The sequence below is a fragment of the Cynoglossus semilaevis genome, chromosome 19 (genome assembly GCF_000523025.1).
Source record: "Cynoglossus semilaevis isolate Cse_v1.0 chromosome 19, Cse_v1.0, whole genome shotgun sequence".
Classification (NCBI taxonomy): domain Eukaryota; kingdom Metazoa; phylum Chordata; class Actinopteri; order Pleuronectiformes; family Cynoglossidae; genus Cynoglossus; species Cynoglossus semilaevis.
Genome location: NC_024325.1, coordinates 16,706,670 through 16,719,979, shown reverse-complemented (window position 1 = coordinate 16,719,979; position 13,310 = coordinate 16,706,670). Strand labels below are relative to the sequence as shown.

The 13,310-nt window shown below is 48.8% G+C and overlaps 3 protein-coding genes across 3 annotated transcripts in view; 2 read left to right on the top strand and 1 right to left on the bottom strand.

Annotated features, from left to right (window-relative positions):
• The window catches only part of pcf11 (PCF11 cleavage and polyadenylation factor subunit), a 13,969-nt gene extending 7,372 nt beyond the window's left edge, over nt 1-6,597 (top strand). Inside the window, exons 6-18 of the mRNA XM_017041779.2 lie at nt 17-864; nt 1,317-1,494; nt 1,579-1,969; nt 2,066-2,209; nt 2,546-3,753; nt 4,164-4,230; nt 4,320-4,448; nt 4,536-4,656; nt 4,900-5,083; nt 5,171-5,326; nt 5,423-5,515; nt 5,793-5,828; nt 5,923-6,597. Of these exons, the coding sequence (XP_016897268.1) occupies nt 17-864; nt 1,317-1,494; nt 1,579-1,969; nt 2,066-2,209; nt 2,546-3,753; nt 4,164-4,230; nt 4,320-4,448; nt 4,536-4,656; nt 4,900-5,083; nt 5,171-5,326; nt 5,423-5,515; nt 5,793-5,828; nt 5,923-6,144 (3,777 nt within the window). The 3' untranslated portion in view covers nt 6,145-6,597. The remainder of the gene's footprint in view (nt 1-16; nt 865-1,316; nt 1,495-1,578; nt 1,970-2,065; nt 2,210-2,545; nt 3,754-4,163; nt 4,231-4,319; nt 4,449-4,535; nt 4,657-4,899; nt 5,084-5,170; nt 5,327-5,422; nt 5,516-5,792; nt 5,829-5,922) is intronic.
• Nucleotides 6,598-6,775: 178 nt separating this feature from the next.
• ccdc90b (coiled-coil domain containing 90B) lies at nt 6,776-9,949 on the bottom strand. The gene is made up of 9 exons (XM_017042025.2): nt 9,758-9,949; nt 8,945-9,085; nt 8,545-8,679; nt 8,358-8,461; nt 8,163-8,264; nt 8,037-8,078; nt 7,448-7,519; nt 7,306-7,359; nt 6,776-7,226 (listed from the first exon to the last, which is right to left on the bottom strand). Exons 2-9 carry the CDS (start codon nt 8,991-8,993, stop codon nt 6,966-6,968), a joined length of 819 nt encoding a protein of 272 aa, XP_016897514.1. The 5' UTR covers nt 8,994-9,085; nt 9,758-9,949; the 3' UTR covers nt 6,776-6,965.
• On the top strand, nt 9,412-13,136 carry alg8 (ALG8 alpha-1,3-glucosyltransferase). The gene is given in 14 exon segments (XM_008333405.3): nt 9,412-9,562; nt 10,111-10,189; nt 10,288-10,481; nt 10,726-10,835; nt 10,929-10,996; nt 11,081-11,194; nt 11,196-11,223; nt 11,362-11,465; nt 11,550-11,670; nt 11,871-12,010; nt 12,086-12,225; nt 12,315-12,412; nt 12,504-12,576; nt 12,686-13,136. Coding segments are annotated over 14 exon segments (1,605 nt in total). The 5' UTR covers nt 9,412-9,458; the 3' UTR covers nt 12,918-13,136.
• Nucleotides 13,137-13,310: the final 174 nt, after the last annotated feature.

Genomic DNA, 13,310 nt, shown 5'->3' with positions numbered 1-13,310 from the left:
CCCCCCGCAGAATCACCCTGACCCAAAACCTCTGACCAGGGACCCTCGTCTAAACCGCTCTGCCCAGCCTGCTGCCCCCCAGGTCAAAGAGCAGCCTACTCTGAAAAAAGACACACCTGCGGTGACAGGAAGTCCCGCCCTGACACCAGAGAAACGCCCGCTGGAGAAGTCCACTCGTCTGGACAGATCCAAAACCCAGAAGAAAGAGTCAGTGGAGGACAAGCCCAAATCCAAGTCTCTTTCTCCAACTGCCAAACTGGTCCAAAGCAAAAGTAAACCGTCGGAGACGGAGAAGTCTTCTGATGACTCCAAGAAAGATCACAGGCCCAAGAAACGGCCGCAGGACAAGACCGCAGAGGCCAAGGAGGACGAGCAGAAGGAGAAGAGGAGGTGCAGTGACAAGAAGGACAGGGAGGAGGTGTCGTCAGCACAGGATCTTCAGAAGTCTGGTAAAGGCAAAATGATGAACGGTTTGACCGCAAAGCGTGACCTCGACGATTCTGCCGACAAGTCGGACTTCAAGAGTGGAGGCAGTGCACGAACACATTCCAGAAAACGCACGCGCTCACGGTCCCGCTCACGCTCGCCCAACTCTTCACCGAAGCGGAAGGAAAGACGCTCACCCAAGGGTAGAACCCGAAGCAGCTCGCCATCGCCTCACAAGAGCGGGAAACCAAGGAGGCCGCGGGCAGACGAACATGGTAAGACGGGCCGAGATGACCGTCTCCTACTCAGAAAGACCCAGTCGGACAACAGGAAGTCCAAGAGTCGCTCAGAGACCAGGGACTCTCACTCACCACTCAGTGCCAAGGAGACCAAGGACGGCACACATCGATGGAGGAGCGGCTGGGAGGACAACAAACAGTAAGTTATCAAAGAACAAACTTCAACAATGACACTGATCTGAAGATCGGTTGTTAGGAGAGGCCGACAGAGACGGAGAAGTTAATCTGACAAATGTATTAGACAAATCTGGGCTGTTTATTGGCCAGAATCTGATGATGCAGTTGTAGCGATACGATATACTGTGATACTACAGTCACGACGATGTAGACAGTGTTTGTTTCCCCCCCAGTGTAGCTGTAGTCCCAGTGTGATCCTAGTCTCAGACTCTGTTCCATCTGAACATCAGTTCCTAACTCTGGAACAGAGGGATCTACATTTGGAATCACTAGAGAAGAAAGAAAAGAACAAGAACATGAACCAACACCAGGAATGTTGATACGGGATCAGGAGAGGAGAGATCACTGGATCACAGGCTCTTGTGTTTCCCTGTTTGTCTTTGAATGCACTTCATCTTTCATGTCCTTTCACAGCACCTCCAAGTCGTCAGAGGACACGCACCTGAAACCTGGCCCTCAGAGACACAAACCGTACAGCGCCCCAAGCCGACCATCCACCCCCCGTACTCCAAAACATCGGCTCAGCGTTGACGCCAACCTGCAGATCCCAGACGTCCTCAACTCTGCCTCCAAGAAGGATCTGCTCAGAAAAGTACTTCACACTGGCTCCTGGATTAAAAACAAAAATGATGTGTGTGATGACTCAACAAATACTCACTTGTGTTCTTGTCTGCAGGCCAGCAAGCGTCTGGAGAGCGGTGAGATCTCCCAGGAGGACTTCCTCAGCGTGGTGCACCGGATCAAACACTTCTTTCAGTATCAGGAGGAGAAGCAGCAGCGCTCCGAGAGCTGGGATGACTCTGCCGATGACTTGGCCTCCAACAATCAGTCTCCTCAGACGGATCCACCCTCCTCCAAGTCCCGCCCCCGCGAGGCCATGGACCCAGCAGAGCTTTCTTACTATGAACACAAGTCTAAGCTGAGGAAAACGCAGGTGGCCCACCGAGTGGCCAAGCAGGAGTGGGAGGGTGAGGACAAGCCGGAGGACGGCGAGAGAGAAGCGCCGGAGGAGAAGACGGGCAGCGGCCGCACCCCGAGCCACCCCCCACCTCACAAATACAGACCAGGTGAGTGGAGCGGGACCAGTCTGAAGGTCCGGGTCTACACAGCACAGGGGTGGTCCCTGGACAACGCTGACCTTTGTTTCTTCCTGACACCTGCAGATGAGCGACGCAGTAAAGAGCGGGAGGATCCGCGACCTCCAACTGGTCCAATGATTGAGGAGTACAACCACGGAAAAGAGTTCCCCTCACTGAAGTCCCTGCAGGGTCTGCGCTTCATCCGAAAAGTCGACCCCAGAGAGTCCAGTAAGTTCTACAGGACGTTTGTTTGTTTGTTTGTTTACACACGAAGCAGTGAGAGTTGGTGATGTCATCAAGGTCATCTTATCTGGAGTTCAGTGAAGGTCACCTGAACAGACGTCGTCTTAATCTGGGAGTAAATGGAACTTTGTTCTACAGTTTCCTTTTTTTCTCCGTCTGTGACAAACGCCACTGTCTGTTGTGAACACCCAGCATGGGTTGACTCGACCAGGTTTTGTGAGAGAGGGCGCTGTACTTGTCTTCTTTATAGTTTTGTCGTCTGTTTTCTCCAAAGTCGACCTGTTTCCTGTCACGTGACCCGTTTGTCTCTGTTGTTTCCAGGTGAGAGAGAGTGGAACTCCCCACTGACTGAACGTCAGCGCGACGAGCAGAAAAGCGGTTATGATGCTCCGCGCCGGTACCCCGTCGACGCCAGACAATCAGATCCTCGGAGACCTGAAATTGCCCTCCCCCATGGGACCGTGGTCCACAGGAACTGTCCAAGTCCAGGCAGCGTGGATCAACCTGTGCCGCGGTTCGAGCGTGAACGTCTCTCGCCCATCCACCAGAAGGATTCGACAGAGATGAGCCCCATCCCTCGGTTTGAGAGTCCCAACAGTGAACACTCTGACGACGCCCCCCTCAGTCTGGACGCCCCAGCTCCACACCCCCACCTTCCACCCAAGTCCATCCTGAAGAGGGGAGGTCCTCTGTCCGCCGTACGACAGCACAGTAACTCCCCGGGACACACGCCGCCTCATGAACCTGGACCCCCCCTACAGCGCTTTGATGGACCTGATCCCATGGTCCCACCTAGACCCCACCCTCCTGGCTGGTATGAAGACGGGCCTCACCTCCAGGGGCCTGGCAGGTTTGATGGAGGCAGACCGCCTCTCCACAACGTCCTGGAGCGGTTTGACGGACCGGACGGCCCACACATGCCTCACGGCCTGGTGAGGGGCGGGGATGGTATGGGCAGGTTTGACGGACACCCTCCCCCTCAGGGCCCCGGGAGGTTTGAGGGTCCTATGGGCCAACAGCCCCCGGTACGGTTCGCCAACCAGGGGCCGGGACCCAGCCATTTTGATCCACAACACTGTTTTGAAAACAGCCTGGCCCCCGGTCCTGGACCTCTGGGCTTCCAACAGCAGCGGCCTGTGCGCTTTGATGGCCCCCCCAACCAGTTGGGCCCGATGAGGTTCGAAGGCCCCAGTCGATTTGACGGTCCAGCCCCCAGGTTCGACTCTCACTTTGAGGGGCAGCAGGGCCCCCCCAGGTTCCCTCCCCAACACAACATGCAGCCCCCCATGAGGCCGATGGGCCAGCCCGTTTATGATAACCAGATGGTGCCGCAGCAGAACTTCAACATGGGCCCACAGCGTTTCCCAGAACCCATGAACCCCACCTTCCCCACGGGACCAATGACGTTCCCAGCACAGCCCAGTCTGCAGCAGGGGAACTTCAACATGCAGCCGGCAGCCGCCTTCAACCAGTCGGGCCCCGTCCCTTTCTACAACACCGCTGCCCCCAGTGTTGGCATGCAGCAGCCGGTGAGTGACTCAGCTGTCAATCAAACACTGTCTTTGTTGTCGTTGCTTTGGTTATATTTTCAGTACAATAACATTTCAATGGGAACAAAGAAGGTCAGGTCACGTGACCAACAAACGGTTAACAACGACAGTGTGTCGCCTCTGAATCTGTCGATTTGATACGTATCACGATACAGAGGTGACGATACGATATGTTGTGATATATTGTGATACTATAGTCAGGACGATATATTGAGGTGAAGAAAAACCAACACCAGGAATATTGGACTGGGAATTGGTGATGAAAGATCAATAACTGATCAATGACTGAGGAGATTGATACGGGATCAGGAGAGACTTCAGTGTAGTTGATGTTTTCTTAAACCCATTCATGACATGAACTTAATCACTGCTGATGTCATCACTGTCAGGTGAACCTGATGGGGAACATGAACCAACCCTTCCTGCCTCAGAACACTGCCCCTTTCAGACCCCAGGGTAAGTGCAGACACCGACCAGCAGCCGCAGCAGCCGTGACACGTGACTTCCTGTACTCACTGGTGTTTTATTTTTTTGGTGTGGTTCAGTACCACAGGTGGGGGTGCCTCCAGAAAACCACTTTGGTCAGGTGGACGTCAACGATCTTCTCTCCAAACTCATCTCCAACGGCATCATCAAACCCTCGCAGCCTGAAGCCGTCGTGCCCGTGGGCATCGGTCAGTCTGTCCATCTTTTTAAAGCAATCCCTAACTTTAGCATCCATGTCATTTCACTGATGGAAACAAACTGTGAACATCCCACAGAACCCACGGCTGCAGCTCCTGCTGCTGCACCAGCGGTCGAGGAGGAGGAAGAGGAGGACCAGGAGGAGGAGGAGGAAGATGTGCCTGACCTCACCAACTTCACTCTGGACGAGCTCAAACAGTGAGTAGAGACAAAAGTCCACATGTAACTCTGTCAAACAGAAAGCAATACTACCATAAACCAGCAGGTGGAGCAGGTGAGCCGGAGCCTCCACAGGCAGTCAATGTTCTGACCAATCAGAAAGCTGTGTTGGGTGAAATGTTGTTGTGCTCTGTAGTTTGTTTCCCGATCGTTTTCTGTTTCTGACAAGTCTGTCATTTGTACACGGTCCCTAACGCTCTGGTCTCTCTGCTGCCCCTACAGGCGCCATGAGAGCGTGGTGACCAAACTGTACTCAGGAAATCAGTGCTGTCTGTGCAGCATGAGGTTCACTGCAGCGCAGACTGACATGTACGCCGACCACCTGGACTGGCACTTCAGACAGAACCACGCTGGGAAGGTGGCCAGCAAGAAAATCACACACCGCCGCTGGTACTACACCCTGACGGTGAGAAGACCACTGTGATGTCATCACACGCTGCTCCCAACAACATGATGAGTATTAGGAATAACTGTGTGTGTGTGTGTGTGTCAGGACTGGATTGAGTTTGAGGAGATCGCTGACCTGGAGGAGCGAGCAAAGAGTCACTTCTTTGAGAAGGAGAACGAGGAGGAGGTGCAGAAAAACCAGGCGGCAGCGAAGGAGAAAGAGTTCCAGAGCGTCAGAGCCGCCAAGGACCAAGTAGGAGAGGTGAGGGACCAATCAGGAAGCAGCACAGAGCCAGGTGTAATTAGTGCGGTGAATGTCTTGGCTGTGATTGGCTGATCGTTGTTTGTGTGTTTGCAGTTGTGTGAAATCTGTCAGGAGCCGTTTGAGACGTACTGGGTGGAGGAGGAGGAGGACTGGTTCCTGAAGGACGCCGTCAGAGTGGACGACAAGGTGACCACGACACCACAGGCACACAAACACAACAGTAACAACCACACATGAAGACACAGGTGATGTCATGTACAGTTAGCACTGTAGGTGGCAGCAGTGAGGCCAGGACAGAGGCGCTCCAATACAAACGGCTGATTTAGTTCTGCTGTTGGCAGCTTTGATACATGCACAGATGGTGGTCTAACTGTGACCACCATGTGGTGCTGTGTTGTCATTTCCTGACTGTGACCTTTAACCTTTGACAGCAGATTGACAGATGTTTATTTTGTGTTTGCAGAACTTCCATCCTTCCTGTTTTGAGGATTATAAAAACGTGAGTGAACCGTTCTGATTGGTTAAAGTGGAGTCACTCATTGATTCTGATTATTGGTCATTAACCTGTTGGAGGCGCTGTTGTTTTTCTACAGACGTCGTACGTCGACGTGACGCCTTCACCCAAAAAGCTTCTGACTGACCACCCACTCAGCGCCTTTGTAAAGATGGAGGAGGAGGAGAGCGCGTGCACTTCCTGCTCCGCCCCTGACACTGACTCGGTCAAACAGGAAGTGGCTGCGGAAACTGCTGAGGTTCCTTTTGTCAAGGAAGAGGAGGAGGTTTTAACAGAAGTGCAATCTGAGAACACAGCGTAACCCCGCCTCCTCCACTGCTGCTGCTGAAGCTCCGCCCACTGCCACCTGTCCTGATTTTTGGAGGGATGTTTTAGAGCGTGGGTGAAGCCTGGAGTAACTTAGCGTCAATACATTTTTGTATTTGGATTGTTGCGTGACCATTTCAGGTCGAGAACTGTGTGTGAACTGAAGCTGTAAATGATTTAATTTATAAATTAAAGTATTTTTGGTAAATTTCTGGTCTAACAGTGGTTTTACGTTGAAGTAAGGTTTTATGGAGGGCTGGAGTTTCTGGCTGTGTTCAAGGTAAGCATCACATGTTCAGACAGCTGGAGACTCCGCCCACTTGGTCCCATTGGTTCCCACTGAGGTTTTGCAGTCATTTGTTTTTCTTAGTTTTCAATAAAAATATAATAAAAGTGTTTTGTCTGGATGACGACTTCATTTCTAATAAAAACTGGTTTAAACTGAAAATATTTTCCTGTCTTATTTGGTGAAACTTTGGGTCACGGTAAAATATAGAATTTTAACATGTACTAAGTCCAGTTCATGAGAGATTCTACAAAATGGAATAGGTCAAAGGTCAGATCAACCTTTAATACAAATGTATTTAAAATAAAAAGTAACTCTAACAACATGAAACAGTAACGTGTCACTTTCCTGACAAAGGATTTTATTATTTCATGAAATGAGCTTCGCTACACACCAGCAGGGGGCACTATATCACCCGTCATACACAGTAAAGGGAAAGTGAAGGGTCCAGTTCCATGGTTTTCCTTTTTTTCAGTCCTGGTCCTTGTCTGGTCTGGTACTGTTTCAGTCCAGGTACATTTGTCCTTTCATCACCTCCAGAATCTGTAAACGACCAGAGCGGTGACCAGGCAGGAGAACTTTCCCCCTGAGGAGGACAAAGACAAAGACAAATGTCCTGAAGCACAGCAGCTGATCAGCTCCTTCACTGTGTGTGTGTGTGTGTGTGTGTGTGTACCTGCCAGGTAAATGACCGTCTCCAGTTTCAGAGATTCCAACAGAGTTTTGAGTGACGCCACCTGCAGGTCGATCTTCTTAGTGATCTCCATGTTGTCATTTTCCAGGTCCACTTTCTGGCCAATGAGAGACAAATCATGTCAGTGACGTCAGAATAATGGACTCCATACTGATACTACTGCAGTACAGTCTCACCTTGTGGTGAAACTCTGTCATGACCTCCATCAACCTTTTTTCCTGTTCAGTGAACTGACAGAGAGAACAAATTACATGCGATGCCTTCACTGACCACCTGATCTGTGTGCATTAATTTTACAGTCACGGTGCATTCACTGACCATATCAAAGATCCTGCTGCTCTCCAGGTTGATGTCTAGTTTTGTTTCAGCTTGGACTTTTTCACTCTCCTCCTAAACAACAACCAGATGCTGTTACTTTTTGAAACACGGAAACGTCCTGACTTACACCTGACTTAAACCTGACTTAAACCAGACTTAAACCAGACTTAAACCAGAATTAAACCTGACTTAAACCAGACTTACACCTGACTTAAACCTGACTTAAACCTGACTTACACCTGACTTAAACCAGACTTAAACCAGAATTAAACCTGACTTAAACCAGACTTACACCTGACTTAAACCTGACTTAAACCTGACTTAAACCTGACTTAAACCAGACTTACACCTGACTTAAACCTGACTTAAACCAGACTTACACCTGACTTAAACCTGACTTAAACCAGGCTTACACCTGACTTAAACCAGACTTAAACCAGAATTAAACCTGACTTAAACCAGACTTAAACCTGACTTAAACCTGACTTACACCTGACTTAAACCAGACTTAAACCTGACTTACACCTGACTTAAACCAGACTTAAACCTGACTTAAACCAGACTTAAACCTGACTTAAACCTGACTTACCTTCAGTCTCCTCTGGAGCTGCTCCAGCTCTCGCTTCATCTTCTGAACAAGAGAAATAAAACACACTCTGTTGAAGATAATAAAAACCTGCCGTTTCATCAAAACTTTACCGTCTGTTTTTTTTACCGTGTTTTCTGAGCGCAGGTTTGCAAAATCGCTCTTCTCCAGGATCACCATGTCCTTCCTGATGGAGTCCAGATGAGCCATGATCTGCTGCACAGCGATCTCCTGAACCACACACACACACACACACACACACACACACAGATGAGGACTCTGCTGGGACACGGACCTGAACATGGCCGCAGGTCCTCGTCCTACCTGGTGAGACTTAGTGACCATGTCCTTGTAAACGATGTCCATGTTGGCCGTGGTCAGCGTGACCAGGGCGGAGACGATGAGCTCGGCCTGTTGCTTCGTGAAACCTGAGAGGAGACAAAGACGATGAGAACAGCAGCGTTCCTTCATCTCTCTGGTCACCACTCACCGCTGGTCACCGTCTCCTCACCGCTGAGGCTCAACTCTGTCACCATGGTGTGGGAGTCAAAGGTCAGTTTTCGTTGTTCCAGTGGCATCAGTTCAACTTTTCTCAGGTCAAAGGTTGACACGGACACTGACCCATGCAATTCACGGAACGTTCCATCTGTACAACAACAACAACAACAACAACAACATATATCACACGTATCATGTATTAAAATGTATTTTTCATATATTATTTGTGTTCATTTTTATCCTCATGTGTAAACATACTGTAGTTCCTTCATTTCTCATTTTTAACATCTCATCACAGGTGAACGGTGTTATACCGCCTCCTGTTGTTCATTCTCTAACCCTAACCCTGAAGAACTTTAAGAACAGTTGTTTTTCTCTCTTGAACATAACAACGTCACCGTTAGTAAACTCACCTCTCCAGGTTCGGAGCTTCCGCAGATTTAACCTCCTCAGCGCGTTCATATCCGGGATGACCGTAAGTGTTTGTATGGACGTTATAAATGTGAATAAAAGTTATGTAGAAAAGTTGACAGCGCTGGTACCGGAAAATGAACCTGATCAGACCGGAAAATCAAGAGGCTTTCAGGGACACTCGGAATTATCTACACATTATCATCCACACAAAAACACGTTTAGGCGTTTTTTTAATTCGTCAGTGATACAAACGCACAAACCATTTCATACAGATATAAAAACAACATCAAGACATAGATATGATAACATAAAAATATAAATATATAAATAAATTGGCGATTATCGTTCGGTTTGAATTAGACTTAATTTTTTTTTCAAATATAAGTCATTTTAAAGAAGAATGGAGGTTGATTTTATCGAGTTCAACATTTAGAATGAAGAAAATTAACAATTTAATACTTTATTTTAGGACCAGAAGTTGTGTTGCGACTCCCGGAAGTTGTCAAAACTGTCATGGCGGCGCCTGTAGTGAACAGTTGTAACAGTCGAATTAACTGCTGGTTTCCAGTCTTAGCGCTGGGAGTTTCTCTGCTCAAATGTCTCTTCATCAACGCATAGTGAGTGAAAAGCACACGAATCATTATGACGACATACATTTACGTGTGACGTCACGATGTTTGTTTTTCAAACGAAAATGCTGTGCTCCTAGCATTCGGCTAAAATCTGGTCTAACTTCAACTCCTTGATCAATAATTCGAAGCAAAAGCGACTTTAACACCGATAAAGTTGATAGTAATTTGTTAAAAACTAACCCTGTTTCCTCTGTGTCCATGTGGTCATTTAAACCGTTTCCTTGTCGCTAATCACGACAGCGCTACTTTTTAAATGTCTGGACTGGAACAAGAAACGGTTCCGAAGGAAAGTTCTCAGTCGGTATTTTACAATAAATATAATTGTTTTCATCTGTATTTACGAGTAATTAAACATGAAATAAAATAATCATTGACTGGTTGTCAGGTTAAACCCGGTATTATTATTATTATTATTTATTTGTTCTATTTTAATGTGAACTTCTTTACCTTAATGTTTTCACATTAGTTTGAATAGTTTTTGAATTTGTACTTCTTTGAATTTTTGGTTTTTGAGATGTGTGTCTGTGTGTCAGTCATTCCACAGACTTCGAGGTCCACAGGAACTGGCTGGCCATCACACACAGTCTGCCTGTGTCCAGGTGGTACCACGAGGTCAGTCACATGTGTGTGTTTAACCAAAGTCTAATTCTGCTCCACTTCAATCTCTGCTCATTTTAATGGACGCCCTGGACGTCGGCTTCTGTTCTCAGAACACGTCCACGTGGACCCTGGACTACCCTCCGCTGTTCGCCTGGTTCGAGTTTGGACTTTCCCACGTGGCTCAGCACTTTGACGCCAACATGCTTCAGGTGGAGAATCTGAACTACGTCAGCGACGCCACCGTCGTCTTCCACAGGCTGTCGGTCATCTTCACAGACCTTCTCTACATCTGTGCTGTCAGAGAGTGAGTCAGCTGTCAGTCATGGTCTGTCAGTGTTTTCACTGGTCACCTCAGTGCTCCATGGTGTGTCTGGCAGCAGGGGGCGCTCCAAGTACAGGCAGCAGTGAATATTTGTTCTCCTCGATGATGAAGTACTCTCTGTTGGATTTACTGTAGTTTTAGTTGTAACGACTCACAAAACAGAACGAAGATGTTTGATGTTTGTAACCCTCCAGCAGCTGATCTCCTATTGGCTGTCCTGATCCAGGTGCTGCAGGTGCGTTCAAGGACAGAAAGGTTTCCGGGACGTTTTTAGTCAGCCGTCCTTCATCCTGGCAGTTCTGCTGCTCTTCAACTTCGGCCTCCTCATCGTCGACCGTATCCTTCAGTCTCTGAACTTCAGCTCGTCGGCGCCACCCTGTGGTCAAAGTGATTGTGTCGGTTCAACTACAGTCTTTAACACTGACTCAGACATTCATTTCCAGTACAACGGCTTCCTGTTTGGTTTCCTGCTGCTGTCCGTGGCCAGACACCTGCAGGTCACTAACCTGAACTACACTTTCACATGAACCATGAATTATTTGTGTTATGTTTTATATTCCTGAGATTATTGTGTGGAACAGTCTCAGCACCTACAGGGGGCAGTGCTGTTCTCCATCCTGCTCAACCTCAAGCACATCTACCTGTATGTGGCGCCGGCCTACGGCGGCTTCCTGCTCAGGAGCTACTAGCTCNNNGAGCTACTGCTTCACTCAGGACAACAAAGGTATCACACCACAGCAGAACACTAGGGGGCGCTCTCACACTGAGACTGATATATGTCATTATGTTCTTTATGTAACACAAGCTTTTATTTGTTTGGTTTGTTTTTAAACAGTTTTTTTTTCTTGTCCATCTGTTTCAGACGGTTCTTTACGGTGGAACAGTTTTAGTCTCCTACGATTTATGGCTCTGGGAACCATCGTTCTCTCTGTCTGCGCTCTGTCCTTTGGACCGTTCATCCTCATGGTGAGGAGATGACATCCTCCCTCTCTCTCTCCCTCCCTCTCTCTCTCTCTCTCACTCTTGTTTGTCTCTCTCTCTCTCTCTCAGGGCCAGCTGCCCCAGCTTCTGTCCCGCCTCTTCCCCTTCAAGCGCGGCCTCTGTCACGCCTACTGGGCTCCAAACTTCTGGTCCCTGTACAACATGGTGGACAAAGTCCTGACCAGCGTCGGTGAGACTCACACCTTGATGACGACAAACTGCCTTTTTCTGTCATTCCAAAGTCTGTAGAGAAAGTCACTGCTTTTCACTGCGGTAGATACTGGTGCACTGCTGCCCCCTGTGGTCAGTTTGTGTAAAGATGATACACATTTATGCTGTTTTCCGTCAGACCGACCGAGGAGAGTTCGATGTTGTTTATTTGTGTCGCAGGTGTTCGTCTGAACCTGCTGCAGGAGGCGGAGCTTCATCGGGCCTCGATGACGGGTGGATTGGTCCAAGAGTTCCAGCACGCCGTCCTGCCGTCCATCTCGCCGTCTGTCACGCTCGTCTGCACCGTGCTGTCCATCCTGGTGAGTCACAGAGATTCCCTGTCTGACCTCTTGACCCCTGTTGTCTCTCTGACCCTAACCTCCGTCTGTGTGAAGCCAGCGCTGACCGTCCTGTGGCTCCGCCCCCGCGGTTCCCGCCGTTTCCTCCGCTGCCTGCTGCTCTGCGCTCTCGGCTCCTTCATGTTTGGCTGGCATGTCCATGAGAAGGCCATCCTCATCGTCATTCTGCCCCTCGGGTCTGATGACATCACCTGGTGACATCATCACAGCGCCAACCGCGTCCTCCTGCTCTGGTTTGACCCGTTTGTCTCCTTTGTATCCTCAGTATCCTGGCGGTGGAGAGCAGAGAGGATGCTGGGATTTTCCTGCTTCTGAGCACCACGGGTCATTACTCTCTGTTCCCGCTCATCTTCACACCTGCAGGTAAAGCTAGGCATTACATTTCGGCCGCCACTTCCTGTAGCTTTTGGTCTTTAATGTTTGGGTTGGAACCAAAAACCGTCTTGTTTTTCAGAGCTGCCGATCAAAATCCTTCTGATGTTGATTTACAGCATTTACTCCTTCACTGCACTGAGGAAACTCCTGAGGTACACATGATTGGACACTAGTCTGACCACCTAACTGTACTGCATTGTTGACTCCATCTCCCAGAATGCTTTGAGGTTCTCAGGTAATCAGATTGTTCTCTGCTCCCAGTGGTCAGGGTCCTGTATTGCGCCCACTAGAGGTCGTCTACCTGATAGGTTTGGTTGGCGTGGCAGTGTTCTGCGAGGTTGTCTTCCCTCTGTCACCGTGGCACCAGAAGCTGCCTTTTCTCCCCCTGCTGTTGACCTCCGTGTACTGCGCCCTGGGCGTCAGCTACTCCTTCCTCAGACTGTATTTGACTCTGCTGAGTGGGACACAGCGGGACAAACCAAAACAGTCGTGAGGGGACACACGTCACAGTGAGTGTACGTGGGACCTACACAGACGGTGACCACCAGGGGGCAGAACTCTCAAAAGACATTTTTCTGGGTGTGATGACATCATCTGTTCACAAACATTGAACGTTTTTATTTTGTGGACCAAATAAGGAGGTGTTCCCAAACCACACTGGGATTATTGTGTTTGTTTTCTGAAAATATCAAATAAATTCACTCAAACCTGACACGTGGAATCAGACGTCAGAATCACGACGTGTTGTGGAAAAACCTCGTCAGAAATCATTTAAAGTAAATAAGGAAATAACAGCCTGTTTAGCATCAACTGTTAGCGTTAGCTTTCTGCTCCAGTTCTGTTCAAACGTGATCGTAGCTTTGGTCAAAGACACAGTCGGTGTTAA